This window comes from Eubalaena glacialis, chromosome 13 (genome assembly GCF_028564815.1).
Source record: "Eubalaena glacialis isolate mEubGla1 chromosome 13, mEubGla1.1.hap2.+ XY, whole genome shotgun sequence".
Classification (NCBI taxonomy): domain Eukaryota; kingdom Metazoa; phylum Chordata; class Mammalia; order Artiodactyla; family Balaenidae; genus Eubalaena; species Eubalaena glacialis.
In genome coordinates, this window is record NC_083728.1 from 24,350,217 (window position 1) to 24,371,857 (window position 21,641).

At 49.9% G+C, this 21,641-nt stretch overlaps 2 protein-coding genes across 3 annotated transcripts in view; one reads left to right on the forward strand and one right to left on the reverse strand.

Moving 5' to 3' along the window:
* Positions 1-1,176, forward strand: part of LOC133104146 (fer-1-like protein 4) — a 44,682-nt gene extending 43,506 nt beyond the window's left edge. Inside the window, 4 exon segments of the mRNA XM_061209815.1 lie at positions 256-497; positions 499-537; positions 625-736; positions 832-1,176. Of these exon segments, the coding sequence (XP_061065798.1) occupies positions 256-497; positions 499-537; positions 625-736; positions 832-863 (425 nt within the window). The 3' untranslated portion in view covers positions 864-1,176.
* Positions 1,177-2,870: 1,694 nt separating this feature from the next.
* On the reverse strand, positions 2,871-15,960 carry ERGIC3 (ERGIC and golgi 3). Of its 2 annotated transcripts, XM_061207875.1 has the most exons (13): positions 15,821-15,960; positions 15,613-15,683; positions 15,406-15,493; positions 15,066-15,185; positions 11,147-11,240; positions 10,137-10,302; positions 9,954-10,011; positions 5,321-5,352; positions 4,427-4,523; positions 4,286-4,350; positions 3,436-3,572; positions 3,303-3,358; positions 2,871-3,098 (listed from the first exon to the last, which is right to left on the reverse strand). In XM_061207875.1, exons 1-13 carry the CDS (start codon positions 15,906-15,908, stop codon positions 3,019-3,021), a joined length of 1,152 nt encoding a protein of 383 aa, XP_061063858.1. In that variant the 5' UTR covers positions 15,909-15,960; the 3' UTR covers positions 2,871-3,018. The 2 variants fall into 2 exon arrangements, with proteins under 2 accessions (XP_061063858.1, XP_061063859.1); XM_061207876.1 differs by lacking the exon at positions 15,613-15,683.
* Between the last annotated feature and the right edge of the window lie 5,681 nt (positions 15,961-21,641).

The window sequence follows — 21,641 nt, forward strand, 5'->3', positions numbered from 1 at the left end:
CTGTATCATCAGGGTCTGACAACCTGCTGACATTTGGGCTGTGGTGTGTGGTCCATAGCTGTGGCCTGACCGCCACATTCTAACTTTTCATGCCCCGATTTACAATCCCGCTGTGCTGCCCCTCCCCCAAGATGCTCTCAGCCATCTTGTCACTTTCTACCTCTGGGCTCGGCTTTCCTTGGTGTCACTCTCAGGGAGGGGAGGTTGGCTCAGACCTTGAGCTCCTGCCTAACCCAGAGAGCTCTGGACCTGCAGGATCCCTGGAGCTGCAGGTACCGGACATGGTGTGAGGGGCCCGGGGCCCCGAGCTCTGCTCCGTGTGGCTGGTCCGGGACGGGGCCGGGCCGAGGTGTAATCTGTTTCGCTGCCGCCGCTTGCGGGGCTGGTGGCCTGTAGTGAAGCTGCGGGCGCCGGAGGACGAGGAGCGGGAGCAGCGGGAGGCTCAGGCTGGCAAGAAGAAGAGGAGGAAGAGGAGGAAGGGCCGGCCAGAAGGCTTACGAGTTCTCGGGCTCAGGAGGCAACGTCTACATCCTCACGGTGGGTGCGGCCAGGCCAGGAACCGGGCCAGGCAGGGGCCAGGCCTGAGCCGGCCTGAGAACTTGGCTTCCGTCGCCCCTTTTCCAGGGGAAGGTGGAGGCAGAGTTTGAGCTGCTGACGGTGGAGGAGACTGAGAAACGTCCAGTGGGAAAGAGGCGCAAGGAGCCGGAGCCCTCGGAGAAGCCCAAGGGTGTGGGCGGTGCGGTGCAGGAGGCGGGGCCAGAGCCTGGGGGAGGGGGGAGGGGGCAGCCGGGGGGCTTCCTCATCATTCCGACACCACCTGCTTCCCTGCAGCCGCCCCAAAACCTCCTTCAACTGGTTCGTGAACCCGCTGAGGACCTCCGTCTTCTTCATCTGGCGCCGGTACTGGCGCATCCTGCTGCTGCTGGCGGCGCTGATCACCGTCTTCCTCCTCCTCGTCTTCTACACCAGGCCAGGCCTGATCAGCCAGGTCACCGTCCACCCCCTCCACCGCCCCTACCTGACCTTGGACACTCATTCTGTAATGCCAGCTCCTCAACTCCTGCCCCTGGTGTCCTTCCCACCAACAGGAACCATCCTGGCGTTCCCTGCTTTCTCTGTGTAAACCTAACGGGGTATCCACTCTGTCCCCTGAACACATGCTGCAGATAATAAATGACACTATGGGCAGAGTGTTCTTGGGTGCTGGGATTCTCTGCACTAATGAATACACAGGATGGGAGGCCGCCCACGTGGCCCTACTGCCAGGAATAGGGCCCCGCGGGGGGTCACAGCCGAGGAGCCCTGGCCACTGAGGTGTCAGGCCCTCGAGCAGCCCACCTGCTGCCCCTGCTCCTGCCAGCGGCTGGGTCCCTCTCACCCGATCTGCTGTGGCTTCTGCTGTTCCATGACAGCTAAACCCTTTATGTGCTCCGTGAACTTGTACCAACCCTGAGAGCAGGCAGATCACTTAGGACACTTGACTGCAAATGGTAGAAATCCCAACCCAAGCTGGCTTAAGCAAAAAGGGAATTTATTGGCTTACACAGCTGTAATTCCCAGGAGTTGGTTGGCTTCAGGTGCTGTTTGTCTCAGGGTTCAAACAATGTCACCAGGACTGGTTCTCTGCCTGAGCTTGGCGCTGCAGTCCTCAGGGGAAGCTCATTTGCAGACAGGTTCTCTCCTCGGAAGTGCGGGATGGCTGCAGCAACCCCACGTCTCCCCATACTCACGTCCGGAAGGAAAGAAAGCTTTCCTAGGCCTGACGGATCCTAGCTCGCTCTGGGTCACTGGGGTGGGGGTGTGGGATAGGATATGCTGATTGGGGCCCTCCCCTGGGGGGAGCTTAGGGTGGGAGATCAGCCCTCTTCCCAAATCACACAAGCTGACAGTGGGCAGGGAGGTTCCCAGAGGAAACCCAGGATACCGTTAACAAGGGGGAATGGTTCCCGGGTGACCAAAAAAACAAGGCTCACTACAGCTGACAATATCACCCGCAATTCATAAATGAGACAAGGGCCCACCAATAACACGTCTAAGGTCACAGCTCGTAAGTGGCCACATCAGAGCTGGGTCTCATATCCGGCTGCCTCCAGAAGTTTTGCTGTCATTGCCCTACTCTGCTTTCTGTCCTCCGCTTCTCCCCCCACTACTGTTTTACACTGAAACTCCCTGAGAAATGACTGGCTGAACTGACCAGCTACTAATGTCCCTGGTTCCCTGGGCTGTGCAGTGGTGAGGTCTCAGGGCCGGTTCCCCACACATTTTAAGGGCTGTAATGGGAAGGCCTGACTAGCTCCAGAGCCAGAGTCTGATGTGAGCTCTGCTCCAGAATGGCCACTGCTACCTTCCCTCCCCATTTTTCAGTTCTGTGTCCACCCAGGAAATTGCAAAGGACCTGGCTGTACCCCTCTGGGCACCAGGAGCCAGCAGGCGCTTGGCACGTCGCAGGGTCAGTGAGCAGGAGGGGATCAGGTGACTGAGCCCAGGGTGGCAGGGAGGGGCCCCAGCTTTAGCCACCACTGAGGTGGCAATCCCCAGCCTGCAGCCAGGGCCTATTACCAGTGGGGTCGAAAACTCACAAGACTGGGGGCCAGGATGACTCCAGGAAGCTCATCCTGGACAGGTCCATCTTAGCCCTGGGGCTGAACCCAAAAGGCCTGAAGGCCACAGTCCGAGGGACTGATGATGGGGCTGTGGAGTGAACATTGGTCTGGTTTGAATCAAGTCCTATTAAGCAGGGGACGTCCACGTGGGGCTCCCAGAGGCACCTGGCTCTGATCAGTCAGTCCTGACTGCCTTCAATAAGTGGCTGTGATGAGGGTTGTTCCCACGCTCCAGCCAGACCCAAGAACCACACAGAGACCAGCGAATACTATCACAATCAATAGATTTACCAACCTGGGGCTGCGACTGACTCTTTGCAGAGGGGGTGTGCGGGGTGGGTGGGGTAAGAGGCTGGGAAAATGACCACAAGACCAAAGAAAAACAGGGACTTATTGGGGGGGAAGGGACGGACAACTATGTTGTCTTCCCTAGATCAATTTTCTTCTGGATGGCTCGAGCCGAGTGGTAGATGAGAGAGTCGATGAGTCCGGCCACTGGGGAGAGAGACGAGGGCTGGCACTGGCCCAGGCGGGCTCTTGGCTTGACCTCCGGGCCTTGTCACCTGACTGGCCAGGCCAGCATCCCCCCCTTGGCCCTTGAAGTACCCCTCCTCCCTCAACCAAAACCTAGTGGGGGAGTCAAGCTTTACACTCCCCACCACGCCCTGAACCCCAGACAGACACCCTCGAGCTTCTAACCTGTGAACATGCCCCCGATGATAGCGCACACGCCTGTCAGGAAGTGTGTGAAGGACCTGGAAGAGGGGCGGGGGAGGGTCAGCAGGCACCCCGCTCCCTGCCGGCCCAGGCCCCTCCCTTTCCCCGCCCTCACCTGTGCTTCTCCGTCAGCTTCACCATCATGGGCGAGAGCTCGTACAGCACGAAGACTCCAGGAAGCCCCTGATCGCCCATCAGCCCATTGGCGACCTTCTCATGTCTGGTCACAGAGAACTGATTTGTCCTCAGCACCTGGAACGGGAGGGGAGCCTGGGCCAGGGCCGGGTCTATGACCTGGCTCCCAACCCTGCCGCCCCACCCCTGCTCCTACCCCTGGTGTTGCAGTGCCTTGACTGTGTGGAGGAGAAAACGAGGCCCACGTTGGAAACAAACACTGCAAGGCCTGGGGACCACCTAGATGCCCTCTCCCAGCCTGACCATCCCAGCTTCCCCTCCAGTCACCAGCTCTTTACAGTTTCTCAATCCCAGCTACGTTTGGTGGACCCTCTCAATGGGGGTCCAGGGGTGACAAGCAACCCTCCAAGGCTGCACCACAAGCTCCTGGCGAGGCTGGGCCTGACTTCCTCCCTGCTCAGGCCCATGCAGTCTACCAGTCTGTGGAGATGCTGCTCCACAGGCCACAGGAGAGACGGGAGGAAGGGGCACGGGAGGGTTGACCTTGCTAGCTCCAGGCTCAGGGCAGATAATGGGGGACAGTGAGGCAGACAGAGAGTGGACACGGGAGGAGTGGATGGAGGCACTTTGGGCAAGTAGGAAAAGCTCTTTGAAATCTGACAGCCTGGGGCCTGAGCTCTGGCTGTGAGAGCAAATCACCTACCCTCTCTGAGCCTCAGCTTGTCACCCATCATATGGGGATAAGAGCAGGACTTCGCTTCCCAGCTTGAAGGAACTCAAGTGCTTGGCACCAAGAAGGTGCCCGGATGTCTGAGCTCCCTCAGACTCACCTCCCCATCTACCTTCATGTACACTGTGGGCACCACCTTCACAAAGTACTGGAACATCATGGAGGCTGTAGGGAGAAGAGGGCACTGGGCGTGGGTGCAGGCAGGGCTTGGGTGGCTGGGGGCTACCTCCCGGGCTGGTACCTTGGGGTGCAGTGACGTTGGTGTGGTCCAGGGGGTTCACAATGCCCGGGTAGTCCTCCCCGAATGACAGGTGCTGGATGTAGTGGGTCATGTTGATCTGCAAGCAACACCAGCTCCTGGGTCTCGGAGGACTCGAGGCCCCGACAGGCCCCTCCCTCTCAAAGGCTCTTCAGACAGGAGCAGACAGGGGCACCTGGGTCTGGGGAGTGGGTGTGTGGAGATGGGCCAAGGGCTGGGCCCTGCCTAGGAGAACCTGCTTGAGACAGGCACCCCCGACCCCCACCTAGGAACTCCTTCCTCAGGGTCTGGGGGCTCCTGGGGCTCCAGAGTTTGAGGTTCTGGGACTGCACCCACCCATTAGCCAAGCACAGACTGGACATGGGCCCTGGGTGGCAGGTGCTGGCTTTGCCTGGAGGCGCCCCAGATCTCCCAGCTCCGGCTCCTGTCCTGCTCCTGTCTAGATCAAACTTAGCCACTAGAGGGATCTTTCAAAAAAGTGCAAATCTGATTACATCATAATCCTGCTTAAAGTAAGCCAACAGCTTCCCAACTGCTTGGGAGAAAGTCCAGACCCCCTGGCTGGCCTGCCAACCCTCCAGCCTCATCCTCATCCAACCACATGGCCCTGTTGTTCCTTAGAAGTGCCCCAACCCTCCTGACCTCACCCCAAGGCTCCCTCTTCCCGGATGCTCTTGTCCAAGCCCATCCCTTGTCTCCAGCCCACGCAGATCTCAGTTCAAAAGTCACCGCCAGTACCCTCAGACCGTACCCCCTGTCAGAACATGGTTTATTTTTCTATATCTGCTCCCCACCCCAGGATGTCTCTACAGAGAATGAAGGCAGCAGCATGCTTCCACCTCCACCCGCCCTCCATAGTTTCTACCTGGTACGTACATTGTCGAGGCCGAAGCTCTGCAGGTCATGGACTAGGAGAGAAGGGAGATGTCAGCAGGTGGAGCAGGCTCCCCACACCCTTGCTTGGGCCTCCTCACTCCTCCCTCTGGACTGTGCCTGCCTGGCTCGTCCTCCACCCCTCATTCACTCACCAGTCTGGCCCTGCTTGAGGGCAGCCAGAGGGCCCGCCGCAGGCCTGCGTGAGAGGCTGTGCCCTCCACAGGCCCCACTTCCTCCCTCACATACACAGGGAGCCCTTCACGGGCATCACTCCAGGCCTTTGCTCCCACCAAGGCCCTGCCTGCAGCTCAGGAAAGAAAACCCACTGACTCAGGTTTAACGAGAGCCGATGCCCAATCACTGAACCCCAGAGTGAGGCGGGACCTGAGAATGTGGTCCAAGCTCTTTCCCTGCCTCCTCTGCCCTCACCCTCAACCCACCAAAGGAAATCTCATAGGCAACCTGCACCCTCTGTTCCAGAACAAGCTCTTCCTGCCCTCTAACCCTGATCCCTCCTGCTACAAGGAACCCCACCTAAAAGATACATCCCACTGCTTTTTATAGTCACCCGGCAGCCATCCCACCCATCCACACCTCCACCCATCCTGGGAGGGCAGGCTGCCCCAGAAATGGGGGCTTGGCCTCCCTGGGAGGGCAGGGCCACTTACTCTCCACAGCATGTACTGCAGCATGGGGAAGGGAAGAAGAGAGAAGGGAGGAAGAGAAAAAAGATTCAGAGCTTCACAACAAGAACTACGAGAATTACGGACCAAGATATGTGGTAGAAGGGAAGACTGGATATTCCTGCCTCAGCAGCAGGGTCTGGACTCAGCTAACAAGCCTCCTCCTGGTCCCCTCCCCAAAGGAGCCCTTCCCTGGCCAGAGAAGAGGGCAAGGGGGCTTGGGGGCAGAAGTATGGTGGCCTAGGAAGAACAAAAGACCTAGAGCCCAGAGTCACTTTCCTAGCTGTGTGACCTTGGGAAAATCACTTGTCCTCTCTGAGCCTTGGTGTTCCCCTCTGCACAGGGCTGTCCTGAGGACCAGGCAGGATCTAAGATGGGAAAGTACTTGGTAAACTTTACAGTCTTCTCCTTTTCTCCCCCAATCAACATAATGTCAGAAACTAGCTCCCAGGCCTTCAATTCAGCCTCTGGCCTCGGGCAACTGTAGTTCTGTGTTTCGAACATCCTTCTAGGATATGGAGTGCCTTTTGCCCTGGGCTCCCTGACTATGACAACAGCCCAGACAGAGAAGCAGAGACGCACCACCTCTTACTGAGTGCCCGCAGGCCCTGCGCCCACAGCTCCACGCTGATCGTCTTCCTAATCCCAGTAAGACCACCCTTCCCCGGCCCCCTCCAGATCCACCTGCCTGCTCCTCTCCAACACTCAGCCTCATCTCCGACTGCCTTAAAGACCAGCAGGGCCATCTCCATCAGGCCTGTTACTCCTGCTGTCCTTCGTTACCAGGCAGCTCAGGACTGCCAGGTCATCTCTCATCCCCTGGACTCTTGTCACCACGTAGCTCTGTACATCCCCTTAGTATAATCCCGACTCCCATCCCTCCCAGACCCTTCCACGTGCCCTGTTACTCATCAGCAAAACCTCGACATCTTCAACCTCCAAATCTTCCCTTCACCTTGTGCTCTGGCGGCAGCCCAGCTCTCCCTTGAGGGCACTATTTCCCTTGCAGACCCCAAGCAGTGACTATTTCTCTCCCACACCCGTCCTCCTCCTTGGCCTTAAGAGAGGTCCTCCTTGCTCCTTAATGCCATTTCCAGATCACTGTCCCTTGATCTTCCCTAAAAGTCTCCAGGTCCGCAGCTCCTGGCACACTATACCACCTCCCATCCCCATCTGTTTGCTGGAGATCCACACAGAACTGCTGGTCAGTCCTCCCATGCCGGTTCTCAAGAGTTTTAGCCACTGTCACGCTCTCCCATACGATGGTCCTGTCACAATTCCTGGTGATTTCCACATCACTCAGCTGCCAACCTACCCATACCTGTGTAGATCTGCCCTTCCTCCTGTTGCCAAGTTGGGGCTTTCTACACCTCTAAGGCACTACATTCTGTCTTTTTCCTTCTCAAGGACTTCACTCCAGTAAATGTCTCTCTCATCTCCGGAGCATCGCTTCTGCTCTCTTCAGCAGGTAACTTCCAACAGCATATTAACACACTGCTACATCACACATCTTACAAAACCCCCCTTGACTCCACATTTCCCTCCAGCCACAGCCCACTCTCTCCCTTCCCTTTAGAACAAACCCCACAAGAGCTGCCTCTGCTCACTGGCTCCAACTCCTCTCCCATTCCCTCCTGAACCGCTCAGTGGTGCTCCCTGGCACTCCACCCAAACCGCTCTGTTACGGTCACAATGACCACTGCCACGTTATACACCCAATGGTCGTTCTCCTTGATGTCCAGAAGCATCTGATATGGTTTTGGAAACACTTTCGTCCCTTAGCTTTCAGGATGCCTGGTTCACACTCTCATCTCCTCGGGGTTTCTTAGCAGTCTCCTCTGCTGCGCCCTCCTGATGCCCCGTCCTCTAATGCTGGGGCCCGGTGCTTAGGCTCCTGAGGTCTCCTCTTCTCCATCTACCCTCACCTCCACCCAGAAGGTGATTCATTCAGTCCCATGGTTTTAATACACTGATGACTCCAACATTTGTATCTCTAGGCCAGACCTCTCCCCTAAACTCCAGACTTGAATGGCCAACTTCTTACTTGACATCTGAGGTGTCTAAAAGGACACCCACATCCCATTGGTCCGAACATGTTGAAAGCGGCTTTATGCCCCCGACTCCAACCACCTAAACCTGCTCCTCTGAGTCATCCCCCATCACTAAATGGTAACTTCATCCTTCTCGCTACTCAAGTAGAAAACTTCGGAGTCATCTTGACTCCTCTTTCCCTCACCTTCGCATCCATCAGCAACTCCACCTTCAAAATACCCGCAGTCACTTCTCACCACATCTACCACCACTCTGGCCCCGCCCCCATCACCTGGTGCCTGAACGGATTGCCCTAACAGCCTCCTGATCGGCCCGGCCTCTCTGTCTCTGTCCTCCTCCGCCACCCCCCAACCCGGGCCCCCCACCGTCTTCTCCACAGAGCAGAGGGCTGCCTGCCTTTTCAAAGTTAAGTCAGATTACGCGCCACTTCTTTAGAGCCCCACGACAGCCTTCCATCTCACGCAAAGCAGCAGCCCGAGTCCCCGCGGTGCCCTCCTGGGCCCCATTACCTCCCGCACCTTACTGCTAATCAAGCAGCTCGGCTCACTGTGTCCGGCCACCCTCACTTCCTCACTTCCTCACTGTACCCTGAGTTCACCAAGCACATTCCTGCCTTAGGGATTTGCATTTGCTATTCTCTCTGCTTGAAACACCTCGCCCCAGTCATCCACATGGCCGGTCCCTTCACTTTCTTCAGGTCTTCACTCAAATGTCATCCATCAGAGTCTTCCCCTGACCACCCGATATGGAATGGTACTCACACACCATCTCACCCAACCTCTCGGCCCCATCATCCTTAGCCTGCCTTTTTTGTGTTTGAGTTACTTAACAGCATCTGATATACCATATATTTTACATACTTGTTTATTGTCTGTTTCTTTACTAGAATGTTCTGAGGGCAGGGACTTTGTTTTTTTTTAATTAAAAAAATTTTTTTTTGGCTGCGTTGGGTCTTCGTTGCTGCGTGTGGGCTTTCTCTAGTTGTGGTGAGCGGGGGCTACTCTTCATTGCGGTGCGCGGGCTTCTCATTGAGGTGGCTTCTCTTGTTGCGCAGCACAGGCTCTAGGCGCACGGGCTTCAGTAGTTGTGGCTCACGGGCTCTAGAGCGCAGGCTCAGTATTTGTGGCACGTGGGCTTAGTTGCTCTGCGGCATGTGGGATCTCCCTGGACCAGGGATCAAACCCGTGTCCCCTGCATTGGCAGGTGGATTCTTAACCACTGTGCCACCAGGGAAGTCCCAGGGACTTTGTTTTGATCACTGCTGTATCCTTAGCACCTAGACTAGCACATGGCGCACAACAGGTGATTACTAAATATCTAGTGAATGTACGAATGAATAAATGAATGAGAATAAATCTCATTTATTCATCCTTGTGAACAACCCTGTAAGGTAGGCACTATTTCAGGCCCATTTTATAGAAGAAGAAACTGAGTAGAGCTCAATACGTCCTAAATATGACACAGCTTGGGAGAGGCAGAACCTGGGTTCCAGACCAGCTCTGCTTCCCCCAAAGCCTCACACACAGGTCATCTGATACTGGGGGCTACCATTTAAACAAGTACCTACCACAAGCCAGGCTCTGTGCTATCATCTTTAACCTGCCCAAACAGCATAGGAGATGAGTACTATCATCCCCACTTTAAAAAGGAGGAAACTGAAGCTCAAAAAGTTAAGGAAATTTCTCAAAGTTTCAGACAGCCTGTAAGGTCTAAAACTGAAATCTGAAGCCAGGCAGTCTGGCTCCTCAGCCTGTGCTCTTAACTGTTTACCAAACTGCTGCCCTGGGTTGAGGGTCTGCTCTGGGCCAAAGACAAAAGAGCAGCAGGCAGCCGAAGGGGCACTCAAACTTGCCAGGTGTCCAGAGGCTAAAGCTCCCAGCTGATGTCGGGTCACTTACCGTGCACGTGGGACTGCTGGAAGCTCTTCCCGGGGGCAAAGTGGAAGTTTCCCGCCACCTGTAGGGGAGACGCCCTCTCATTCTCCAGCTGTTTCCTCCTTTCCCTTTGTCCCCTCGATTCACAGTGGAGTGGGGCCAACCCACAGCCCAGCTGGCCCTGTCTCGCCTCGGCTCCTCCTGTACCTTGTTGACTTCCAAGAAGCCGTACACCTGGCAGCCTTCATTCTTCTGCTCCTGCATCTTCTGACTGAAGCCCTCTCGCCGGCACTGCTCAATAGTGTCTGGGTTCTTGAAGGCCCAGCCTCGACGGCGATATGCCTCCCGCACATCCTCACAGGAGTTACAGCACCTGTAGGAGAGGAGGTGCAGGGGGAGAATGTCAAAGAGGCACAGAAACAGTGCCGGCACCTTGGGAAATACAGCAGTTCTGCCCACTAATGAAGCCTCTGCCAGCCTCATCCCTGACCATCCAGTGTTCTCAAAGTATGTTTCCTCAGCGGCAGCAAGACTGTTAAAAATACATATTCCCATTTTCTTTGGGGTGATGAAAAGTTTTAGACCAGATTGTGGTGATGGCTGCACAATGCTATGAATGTAGTTAATACCACTGGATTGCACATATGAAAATGGTTCAAATGGTAAATTTTATGTCATATATATTTTACCTAAAATTTTTTTAAAAAAATACATATTCCCAGGCCCTGCCCTAGACCTGGTGAATCAGCCTCTCACGGGTCAGGGCCTGAGAAACAAACCAGCAGTTACCATATATGGAAGGCTTAATTAATAACCTGGGCTGGGCCCTCCATCTCACTGCTTTACATACATATTCCTTATGTGACTCTTATGAGAAAGGTGCCATTATGGTCCCCCTTCACAAGAGAGGGTTATGTAGCTTGGCCCAAGGACCCATGGGTAGAACCTAGGCAGCTGGACTCCAGACACTACCTCTGAACCAGAGCAAGGACCACTTCAACCTTGTCCCCAGCTCTGCAGCCCCCAGGTAGGGCCTGGCCACAGAGCCTCAGTCACCTGCACCAGGATCAGGGACCAAGGCATGCAGCCTGTCCTGTCCCGTCTATATTCTTGGTCTAACCCACAGAGTCCAACAAAGGCTGAGGATGACTGACAAAAAGCACCTGATGGGAGCCCTGCTCCCCACCCCCCACCCCGATCCCCTGACCCTGGCTCACTTGATGTCTTCCGTCTCGGCACCGTAGCAGCTCTCACAGCGATTAGGGTCCAGGGAATCAGGGTCAAACACCTTCATCTCAACTTTCCCGAGCTCTAAGGGGAGGGCAGAGGCAGGGGCATCAGCTGAGGGCAGGCACAGTGAAATCTATACCCCTAACCCTTGCATGGGCCCTTTGGGTTAATAAACATTATAACAGCTAATATTTACATCATGTATGCTATGTGTCAGGCACTAAGCATTTCTACACATATATTATTTATTTTAATAATGGTAATAGTAATAAAACAATAACAGTGAATACTAAATATTAGCTGAGTACAGGTCGCTGTACTTTACATACATTGTCTCTTTTCAACCCCACAATGACTGTGAAGGTGGTTATTACCCCCATAGTACTTGAGAAGGTGCTGAGGCTCAGAGATGAAAAGTGATTTCGCCCAATGCAACACAGTAAGTGGCAGATTTCAGCTCTAAATCCAAAGTGTAAGCCCTTAACCATGGTGCTTGTCCTCAGACTGCTCTCTCTGCACCTGGCTCCCTGCCTTTAACTACCTCAACATAACTGGCGATTTCAATATTCAATACCCTGACCTCCTGTCCTCCAATAATCTTTCTATTTTTGTCATCCAACCTCAGCCATCCATTTCCATACTCAGTTATTACCAGTTACCACAAACCTTCCAAAATTCAATTTCAAGTATCCCAATCTTCAATCTTATCCTCATTTTCCCACATCACTCTCTCTGGTACCCAGAATCCACCAATTCTTTGACACCACTGACACTATCACCCTTTCACATCCTCACTTCCCTCCGTGTTTAAATTCTATGGTCCGAATGAGGAATGAACAGTCTCTTCAATAAATGGTGCCGGGAAAACAGGATATTCACATGCAAAAGATTGAAATTATACCCCTATTTTACACACAAAAATTAACTCAAAATGGATTAAAGAATTAAATGTAAGACTTGATACCATAAAACTCCTAGAAGAAAACATAGGGAAAGAACTCCTTGATATTGGTCTTGGCAATGTTTTTTTGGATATGACACCAAAAGCACAGGCAACAAAAGTAAAAATAAGTGCAACTACATCAAAATAAATAGCTTCTGCACAGCAAAGAAACAAATAACAAAATGAAAAGACAACCTATGGAATGGGAGAAATATTTGCAAATGATATATCTGATAAGGGGTTAATATCTAAAACATGTAAGGAACTCATATAACTCAACAGCAAAAAAATCAATTTATTCAATTAAAAATGGGCAAAGGACTTGAATAGACATTTTTCAAAAGAAGACATACAGGTGGTCAACAGGAACATGAAAAGGTGCTTAACAACTCTAATCATCAGAGAAATGCAAATGAAAACCACAAGCTATCACCTCACACCTGTTAGAATATCTATTATTAGAAAAAACAAAAACAAAAATGAAGTAAGTATTGATGAGTAAGTGGAGAAAAGGAAACCCTTGTGCACTGTTGGTGGGAGTGTAAATTGGTACAGCCATTATGGAAAACAATATGGAGGTTCCTCAAAAAATTAAAAATAGAACTACCATTTGTTCCAGCACTCCCATTTCTGGGTATATATACAAAAAAAAAAAAAAAAAAGAAAAGAAATCAGTATCTTGAAGAGATATCTGTAGTCCCATGTTTATTACAGCATTATTCACAACCAAGACATGAAAACAATCTAAGTGTCCCTCAGCAGATGAATGGATAAGGAAAATGTGGTTTGTGTGTGTGTGTGTGTGTGTGTGTGTGTGTATGGTGTGTATATATATATGGTGTGTATATATATAATGACTATATATATCATATATATTAGAATATTTTATATATATCATATACATATATTGGAATATTATTCAGCCATTAAAAAGAAGGAAATCCTACCATTTGCAACAACATGGATAAACCTTGTGGCCATTATATTAAGGGAAATAAGTTAGATAGAGAAAGACAAATACTGTATGATCTCATTTATATGTAGAATCTAAAAAAAACAAATTCATAGAAACAGAGAGTAGACAGGTGGCTGCCAGGGGCTGGGGGGGCAGGGGAAATGGGGAAATGTTGGTCAAAGGGTACAGACTTTCACTTATAAGATGAATAAGTTCTAGGGATCTAATGTACAGCATGGTGACTACAGTTAACAATATTGTACTGTATACTTGAAAGTTGCTGAGAGTACATCTTAAATGTTCTCACCACATACACAAAAAAGGTAACTGTGAGGTAATGGATGTGTTAGCGAACCCTATTGTGGTAATCATCTTACAACAAATATGTATGTTAAATCATCATGTCGTATACCTTAAATTTACAAGATGGTATAATTCAATTATATCTCTACAAGGCTGGAAAATAAATTCTCTGGTCCACTGCTGCAATTATTCTCTTGCACATAATCACAAGTCATTTGTTCCTCTCTCCCTTTGTCGTACAAGTCTAGCAAAACTCAAATCCTAGTTGAGTTCAACTCCCTGTGCCTACTTCTTGCCTGTGCCTGCCTTAAGACTGCCTGGCAATCCTACTTCCTTTCAATAATCAGTTCACTAACCCATTCCCCACGATGACTAATTTATATCTTTTCCCCTTTCCTTGGGCTTCCAAAATCCCTTCCCCTTTCTCCACTCTTAGCTAATGACCTTGCTTTCAATTTCCACTAAAAAAAGAGAAGCAACAGAACCTCACTTAATCTCAACACCAAACCTACTAACCCGCACGCACTCTCTTCCAGCCTCCACCCCACTTCTCCGCTCTGTCTCACAGCAAGACTCCTGGAAGGGTCATCTATACTTGATGTCTCCACTTCCTTTTCTGCTCTTTGGTTAGATTTTCATCCCCAACAGTATCAAAACTATTCCTTTCAGTCTCCAGTGACCTCCGTGTTGCCAACTGCAATGGTCAGAACAACCCAACCAAGTCACTCCTGAATTCCTGACCCATAGAAACTGAAAAAAAAATGTTTGTTGTGTTAAGTCACTAACTTTGGGGGTTACTTGTTACACAGTAGTGGATATATATTCCCCCACCTCTCCCACCTACACACACAAATCCTCTTCCTCCTTTCTGGTCATCAAGTCATTCATTTCCTCAGACCAAAGCCTTGGAATCAACCTTGACCCCACATCCAATCCTACAGCCAATTCTATTGGTTTTACTGGTGTTCAACATATATTTGTTGAACAAATAAATGATAAAGCTCACCAACAGAGCAATCCCTAAGGTGTGGAAAATCATAGCTTTCAGGAAGGTTTTGTTATGGAGGGTAACTGACTTAATGGAGGCATTGGGAGGACACCTAGAGAGAAGAAAGGAAGCTAAAAGTGAACAGACACTCTGTACTAGGCATTGTACACGTATTACTTCATTTGATCCTACAGTTCCACGTGGTGGGTACAACTGTTTATCACCACTTAATAGCTGAGGTCACAGACGGCAAGAGACAAAGCTACATCCGAACGCAGGCAATCTAACTCAAGAACAAACTCAACCTTAAGCCATCCTTCATTCCAAGAGGGAAGAGCATTCAGGGCTGAAGTCAGTCTATGGGACAGGGAAGCAACACCCAGAGAACCGTGGGTCCACCTAGAGGAGTTCTGCCCAGGCAACAGCACATAGGACCCATCCCCAAACTTCTGTTACTCAGACCACAACAGGCAGGGATTGGGGACCTCTGAGAATGACAGCCCTGAAGAGTACTCTTCTCAATATTTACAGGCTAGAAAACTGGATTTCAGCCCACTCTGATTCTTAATAGCTGGGGGACCCTAGGCAAGCCACTTGACTTCTCTGGGTCCTAGATGTTTCATTTGTCACTGGGCCAGTCACAGCCCACTTGCCAGAAGGTAGTGCTTGGGCTTGTCCAGCTCTGGGATTTGAGATCTGTCTCTTCCCCCCAGTTACCATGACGCTCCGCCTCTGAGCTCACGGGAAAGCCATCCTTATCTAGCCGTTTTTTGAACAGGTTGTGTTCCACATCCAGCTGCTGCTCCCCAGCCACATCCATGGCATCGATGCTCAGATCTGGAAGCAGGAAATCAGGGTAAGGTACTGGGAACCTAAGGGCAAGGGAATCTGGGTTTTGGAGGGTAATGGGATGCTGGGCTTGTCTTGGGGCAGCAGTGGATTAGGGGAAGGAGGTTGTCCTGGAGTCCTTTCCAGAACCTAAGGCTGGAGGTGTGAACCTGGAAGCCGACCTGAGAACCCTGGGACTTGCAACTCACACCCATGGTGAGGTACTCACAGGCACACGGCATGTGTGGAAAAAGCACATTGATGTTGATCTTCAGTTTATCTCCCCGTGACTTGTCCACGTAGAGTTCAGGATGCACCTGGGGCAGGACGACCTCAGTAAGATTTGGCCCCAAGCCTCTTTTTCCCCATTCCCATCCCTAAAGCGCCTACCTCTAGAACGCCAAGACCCGCCCACGTACTAGGCCCCGTCCCTTACCTCAGTGGTGAGGTAATACTGCAGCTCGGACAGGAACAGTAGCAGCATGAGAAGGCCACTGACAATGGTCACTGCAGGGCAGGGAGCGAGGGTCAGGATGGCCTCTGTTCCTCTCCCTCAGCCCCTGGCAGGCCGGGCAGGTTCCAGGCGCCCCAGCCAACCTCTAGGACACCCCACTCCCCGCCACCCGGACCCCGCCACGTCCTACCCGTGGCGCCCCCGCAGGTCTTGACCCGGAAGTCCTCCAGAGTCTTGGGGTAGGCATCGAACTGCTTCAGCTTGCCCAGCGCCTCCATGGGGACCAGCCGGAAAGAAGACGGCAGCCTGCCCGCCCCTGCAGCCTCCCGCTTCCGGCCAAGAGCTTGAGCCACGCCCCCTCCTGCACGCAGGCGCAGCAATGCGTACGTTTGGCCCCACCTTTCGCCCGCGTTCTCACTCAGGCCGCCCCGCCCACCCGTGCTGTTCGCACTTTTGTCCAGCGGCTAAGGAGGGCTCCAGGGGTAAGGGAGTGGGGGAAAGCGGGGTTGTGGGGGGTAGGTCTTCTGCGGAACAGGGTACCCGGAGGAGGACTCCGCCGGGTAGACACAGTAATAGCAGCATTCGCTTGCCTTGCGCCAGGAACTGCGCCTCGAGTTTCACATCAGACTCTTGGAACAACTTGGAAGCTCCTAGAACAGTGGTTTTCAGTCTCCCCGAGTGGCAGCCCCATTATTACCTGGAATTGGTTAGAAATGCAAGTTATCGTGCCCCGACACAAACCTGATGAATCAGAAACTCTAGGAATGGCTCCCAGGTGATTCCCTGCAGTTACAGCTTGAGAATCACCTCTGTAAAGTAGGTGTGACTTTTATATCCATTTTCTGAAGGAGAAACTGTGGCCTGGAGAAGCTAAGTAACTTGCCCTAGATCACAGGAATTAATGGCAGGGCCTGATTCCAGCCCATTTCTTCTGGACCTCAAAGTACTCTGGGAGCCAGGGCCTCTGGGGTTGATTTTACCGAAACAGCCTGAGCACGGCTAGTGGAGGTGCGCGGCTCAAATCATTTCAGTGGCATTAGACCAGAACTTTGATAAGAGGTGGTACAGGGGACTGTGGACAGAGTCCACAGAAGAAAATGACTGACACGTTGGGTCAGGGAAGGCTTCCAGGAAAAGGAGACGGGACACAAGCTGGGTGCATTCTGGCAATCCGACTCAGGAGAAGCCGAGTCCCTGCTTCTGCCCGCAGGCTGCAGTTTGCTAGGAAGGGGAGAAGGAAACGACTAATACATGTTAACTGAAAACTGACAACATACCAACTGCTGTCGTCCATTCTACATGAGAACAACCCTGGGAAGTCGGTGCTATTTCAAATTCCATTTTATAGATGAGGAAACCAAGAGCTGGATTGACTTTGCCCAAGGTTGCAGGGATAGTTAATGGGGCAAAGGTGGGGTTCAAGGCCTGGTTTTTCTGACTCCAGAGCCTGGGTCTTTTCCACGCATTAGCTACCACCACCAAGTGCAGGAGAAGTCTATTCTCAGTTGGATGCCCAAGGACAATGTTGACAGAAATTGTCCTCTCCTCTCTGCTATATGTCTATGTCGATTCTGTGCCTATTCATGTTTAACTTCCAAGCCCTCCTTCCTCAGTGGGGCGCCATGCTAAGTGACTCACTCCTTCAACACATATTTATCAAGCTCTTCCTATTTCCCAGGTCTCCCCTGTGTTATGGAATACCATGGTGAATGAAACAGATATGGTTTATACCTACTCTCGAGGAGCTTTCAGTGGGGGTAGGGAGAGGTAAACAAAACAAAACAAAAAAATATATATACCACTGAACTGTACACTTAAAGATGGTTAAAATGGTAAATTTTATGTGTTTTACCACAATAAAAATATTTTGAAAAAAATAATAAAGTAATTAATTAATAAACTACCTAAATAAAGAAGAATGTGCCTTGTACTGTGAAGGAAAATCAGAGAACTGTAATAGGGGCAACAAGGGTGGGAGACTTTCTGCTTTAGGAATTCTAGAATTAGGTAGTCCTTCCCTTTATGGAGTTCTTTTAGTTGGCCATGACACAGAAGTCACAGGAGACCAAGGTACTGACCAGTTGGAAACTTTGCTCCTCACAATGTCAGGCTTCCCCCTAACGCTTCAGCTCTCTCCCTCAAGGTGGGATCCTTTGGCCTCGGGAGCAGCTGGGGGCTGCACAGGAGTGCCTCACTCTGCACACAGGGCTGCAGGAAGAGGGGGGTCACTGGTCACCTGTAGCTGTAGCCTCCAAGACTGACCAGAGAAGGGGAAGTTTTCTGGCCCTTTCATTAGTTCATTCTGCCAGTCACAGCCTTCATTCACCTTGTTTGGGACACTGATAAATGAACTTTTCCTCAATCATTAAAGAAATAGGTATATTTGTAGGTGTTACATGTTCTCCTTCTCTTGGGAGAAATAGAGATCTCAGTGTATCTGGGTTGAAAACAATAGTTGCAGTGTAGAAACCCCACTGCTTCCCCTGAGAAGGAAGAATCATGACACAGCTGTGTTAGGGGGTCTCAGGGCCTAATTAGGAACAGGGAACTATCTTCAATATCCTGTGATAAACCACAATGGAAAAGAATATGAAAAAGAATATATATATATGTATCACTTTGCTGTACAGCAGTAATTAACACAACATTGTAATTTAACTATATTCAATTAAAAAATAAAAAAAGAATATGAAAATACAAGCCACAGACTGGGAAAAAATTTGCAAATCATATATGATAACAGACATATCCAGAATATATAAAGAACTCTTAAAAATAATAAGACGATGAACAACTCAATTTAAAAATGGGCAAAAGATTTGAATAGATATATCACTAAAGAAGATATATGAATGGCTAGCTAATAAGCACATGAAAGGATGCTTAGAATCATCAGTTATTAGGGATATGCAAATTAAAACCACAGTGAGATGCCACTTTATACTCACTAGAATGGCTATAATCAAAAAGACAGACAAAAATAAATGTTAGTGAGAATGTGGAAAAATTGCAACCTTCATGCATTGCTGGTGACAGTGTAAAATGGTGCTGCCACTTTGGAAAATACTTTGAAATTTTTTTTTTTAAAGTTAAATATAAACGTACAGGACTTCCCTGGTGCCACAGTGGTTAATAATCCACCTGCCAATGCAGGGGACACGGGTTAGAGCCCTGGTCCGGGAAGATCCCACGTGCCGCGGAGCAACTAAGCCCGTGCGCCACAACTACTGAGCCTGTGCTCTAGAGCTCGTGAGCCACAACAACTGAGCCCGTGTGCCACAACTACTGAAGCCTGCGCGCCTAGAGCCTGTGCTCTGCAACAAGAGAAGCCATCACAATGAGAAGCCCGCACACCGCAACAAAGAGTAGCCCCCGCTCACCGCAACTAGAGAAAGCTTGGGCGCAGCAATGAAGACCCAATGCAGCCAAACATAAATAAAAATAAAATAAAAAAAAATAAATGTACATATAAACCAGCAATTCCCAGCTGTCTATCCAAGAGAAATGAAAAAGCATGTTCCCACAAAGACTTGTAAACAAATGTTCATAGCAGCATTATTCATAATAGCCAAAAAGTGGAAATAATCCAAATGTCCATCAACTGGTGAGTGAATAAACAAAACGTGGTCTATCCACACAATGGAATACTACTCAGCAACAAAAAAGGAGTTAATGACCGGTGTGTGCTACAATGTAAAACTCCAAAATATTATGCTGAGGAAGAGAAGTCAGATATGAGAAACTACATACTGTATCATTCCATTTATATGAAATGACTAAACAAGGCAAATCTATAGTGAAAGTGGGTTAGTGGTTGCCTGGAATGAGGAGTGGAATTGACTGCAAATGTGAATGGGGATCTCTGATGGAAATGTTCTAAAACTGGATTGTGGTGATACACAACTGTATATATTTATTGGCAATTATTGAATCATTCATTTAAAATGTGTGAATCTTATGGTATGTAGATTGTACCTCAAGAAAGTTGCCAAAAAATCAAAAGCAAAGCTAATATTTCAAGGTGTTTTTAAAAGATTGTATCTTGCCATGGGCTGGAGAAGAGAGGAATGGGGAACAATTCCTTAATGGGTGTGGGGTTTCCTTTTGGGCTGATGAGTATGCTCTGGAATTAGATAGTAGTGATGGTTGCATTACACTGTGAATGTCCTAAATGTCACTGAATTATTGTACACTTTAAAATGGTTAAAATGGTAAATTTTTGAGTGTTTTACAACAATAAAAAATATTACATTTGTTGATATAAATGAAACACCAATAGAGCTTACTAGGCTTCTTTTTCTAGATGATTTTTTTTTAAAGTTTTTATTTTGAAATAGGAATAGGCACATAAGAAATTGCAAAAATAGTAAAGAGAGGTCCCATGTACCCATCACCAAGTTTCATCTTACCCTATAGTACTTACAGTACATTATCCAAACCAGGAAATTGATATTGAGACAATACAATTAGTCTACAGATATTATTCAGATTGTTTTTTCTTTTTTCTTTTTTCTTTTTTGGCTACGGTGGTTCTTCGTTGCTGTGTGCAGGCTTTCTCTAGTTGCAGCGAGCGGGGGCTACTCTTTGTTGCAGTGCGCTGGCTTCTCATTACGGTGGCTTCTCTTGTTGCAGAGCACGGGCTCTAGGCGCCTGGGCTTCAGCAGTTGCAGCACATGGGCCCTAGAGCACGTGGACTTCAGTAGTTGCGGTGCGCGGGCTCAGTAGTTGCGGCACGTGGGCTCAGTAGGTGCTGCGCTCGGGCTCTAGGGCGCCCGGACTTCAGTAGTTGTGGCGCATGGGCTTAGTTGCTCCGTGGCATGTGGGATCTTCCCAGACCAGGGATCGAACCCGTGTCCCCTGCATTGGCAGGCAGATTCTTAACCACTGCGCCACCAAGGAAGTCCCTTACTCAGATATTTTGGTGAATTTTTTTAAATCTATAAAATACCCAGTGCAGATTTTCACTAGTTATGATAACTGTTTTAATGTTCTCCTCCTATGGAAGAAAATATTTTGATTTAAAAATAAAATTACGTGATTTCTGACCCTCCTTGTCTTCTGAAACCATAAAAACAACTCAAAGTTTTTCATTTTGTTTTTTAACATCTTCCACAGGCCATGATTGAATTAAGGGAGTGACACTGGAGATGAAGAAGGTGGTTTGGAGATAGAAACAAATAGATTAAAAATGATTTGGAGGGCTTCCCTGGTGCCGCAGTGGTTAAGAATCTGCCTCCGAATGCAGGGGACACGGGTTTGAGCCCTGGTCTGGGAAGATCCCACATGCCGCGGAGCAACTAAGCCCGTGCGCCACAACTACTGAGCCTGCACTCTAGAGCCCATGAGCCACAACTACTGAAGCCTGCACGCCTAGAGCCTGTGCTCCGCAACAAGAGAAGCCACCGCAATGAGAAGCCCGTGCACCGCAACAAAGAGTAGCCTCCACTCACCACAACTAGAGAAAGCCTGCACGCAGCAATGAAGACCCAGTGCAGCCAAAAATAAATAAATAAAATAAATAAATTTAAAAAATGATTTGGAAATCATAGGAGAGGGAGGAGTCAAGGATAGCGCATGGGTTTCTGGCTTCCGCAACAGGCTGAATGGAGGAACATCTGTTGAGATAGAGAAGTCTTGGGAAGGGGTTGGTTTAAAGGGAGCATCATGAGTTCTGTCTCAGGCTTGCTCAGGGTGACAGGTCTCTGAGACATCTAAGTTGAGGTGCGACAGGCTGCTGGGTATGGGGTCTAGAGAAGAGAAGAGAGGCCTGAGCCGAAGATACACTATTGGAGAGGGGGCTTCACACATAAATAGTATCTACGGTTCCCTCTCCACTCTGTTCCTGTTTCCTGTAAATATTTATTACATGATTCTCAGTCTTAGGGATTCGGAGGTAAAGAAGACAGTCAAGGTCAGTCTCTATCTGCGTTCATCTTGCACTCAGTGCAGGCAGCTTGTGTGTAACAGACAGGCTAGGGTGGTGGCTTTGTGCCTAAAGGAGGGAGGTCACA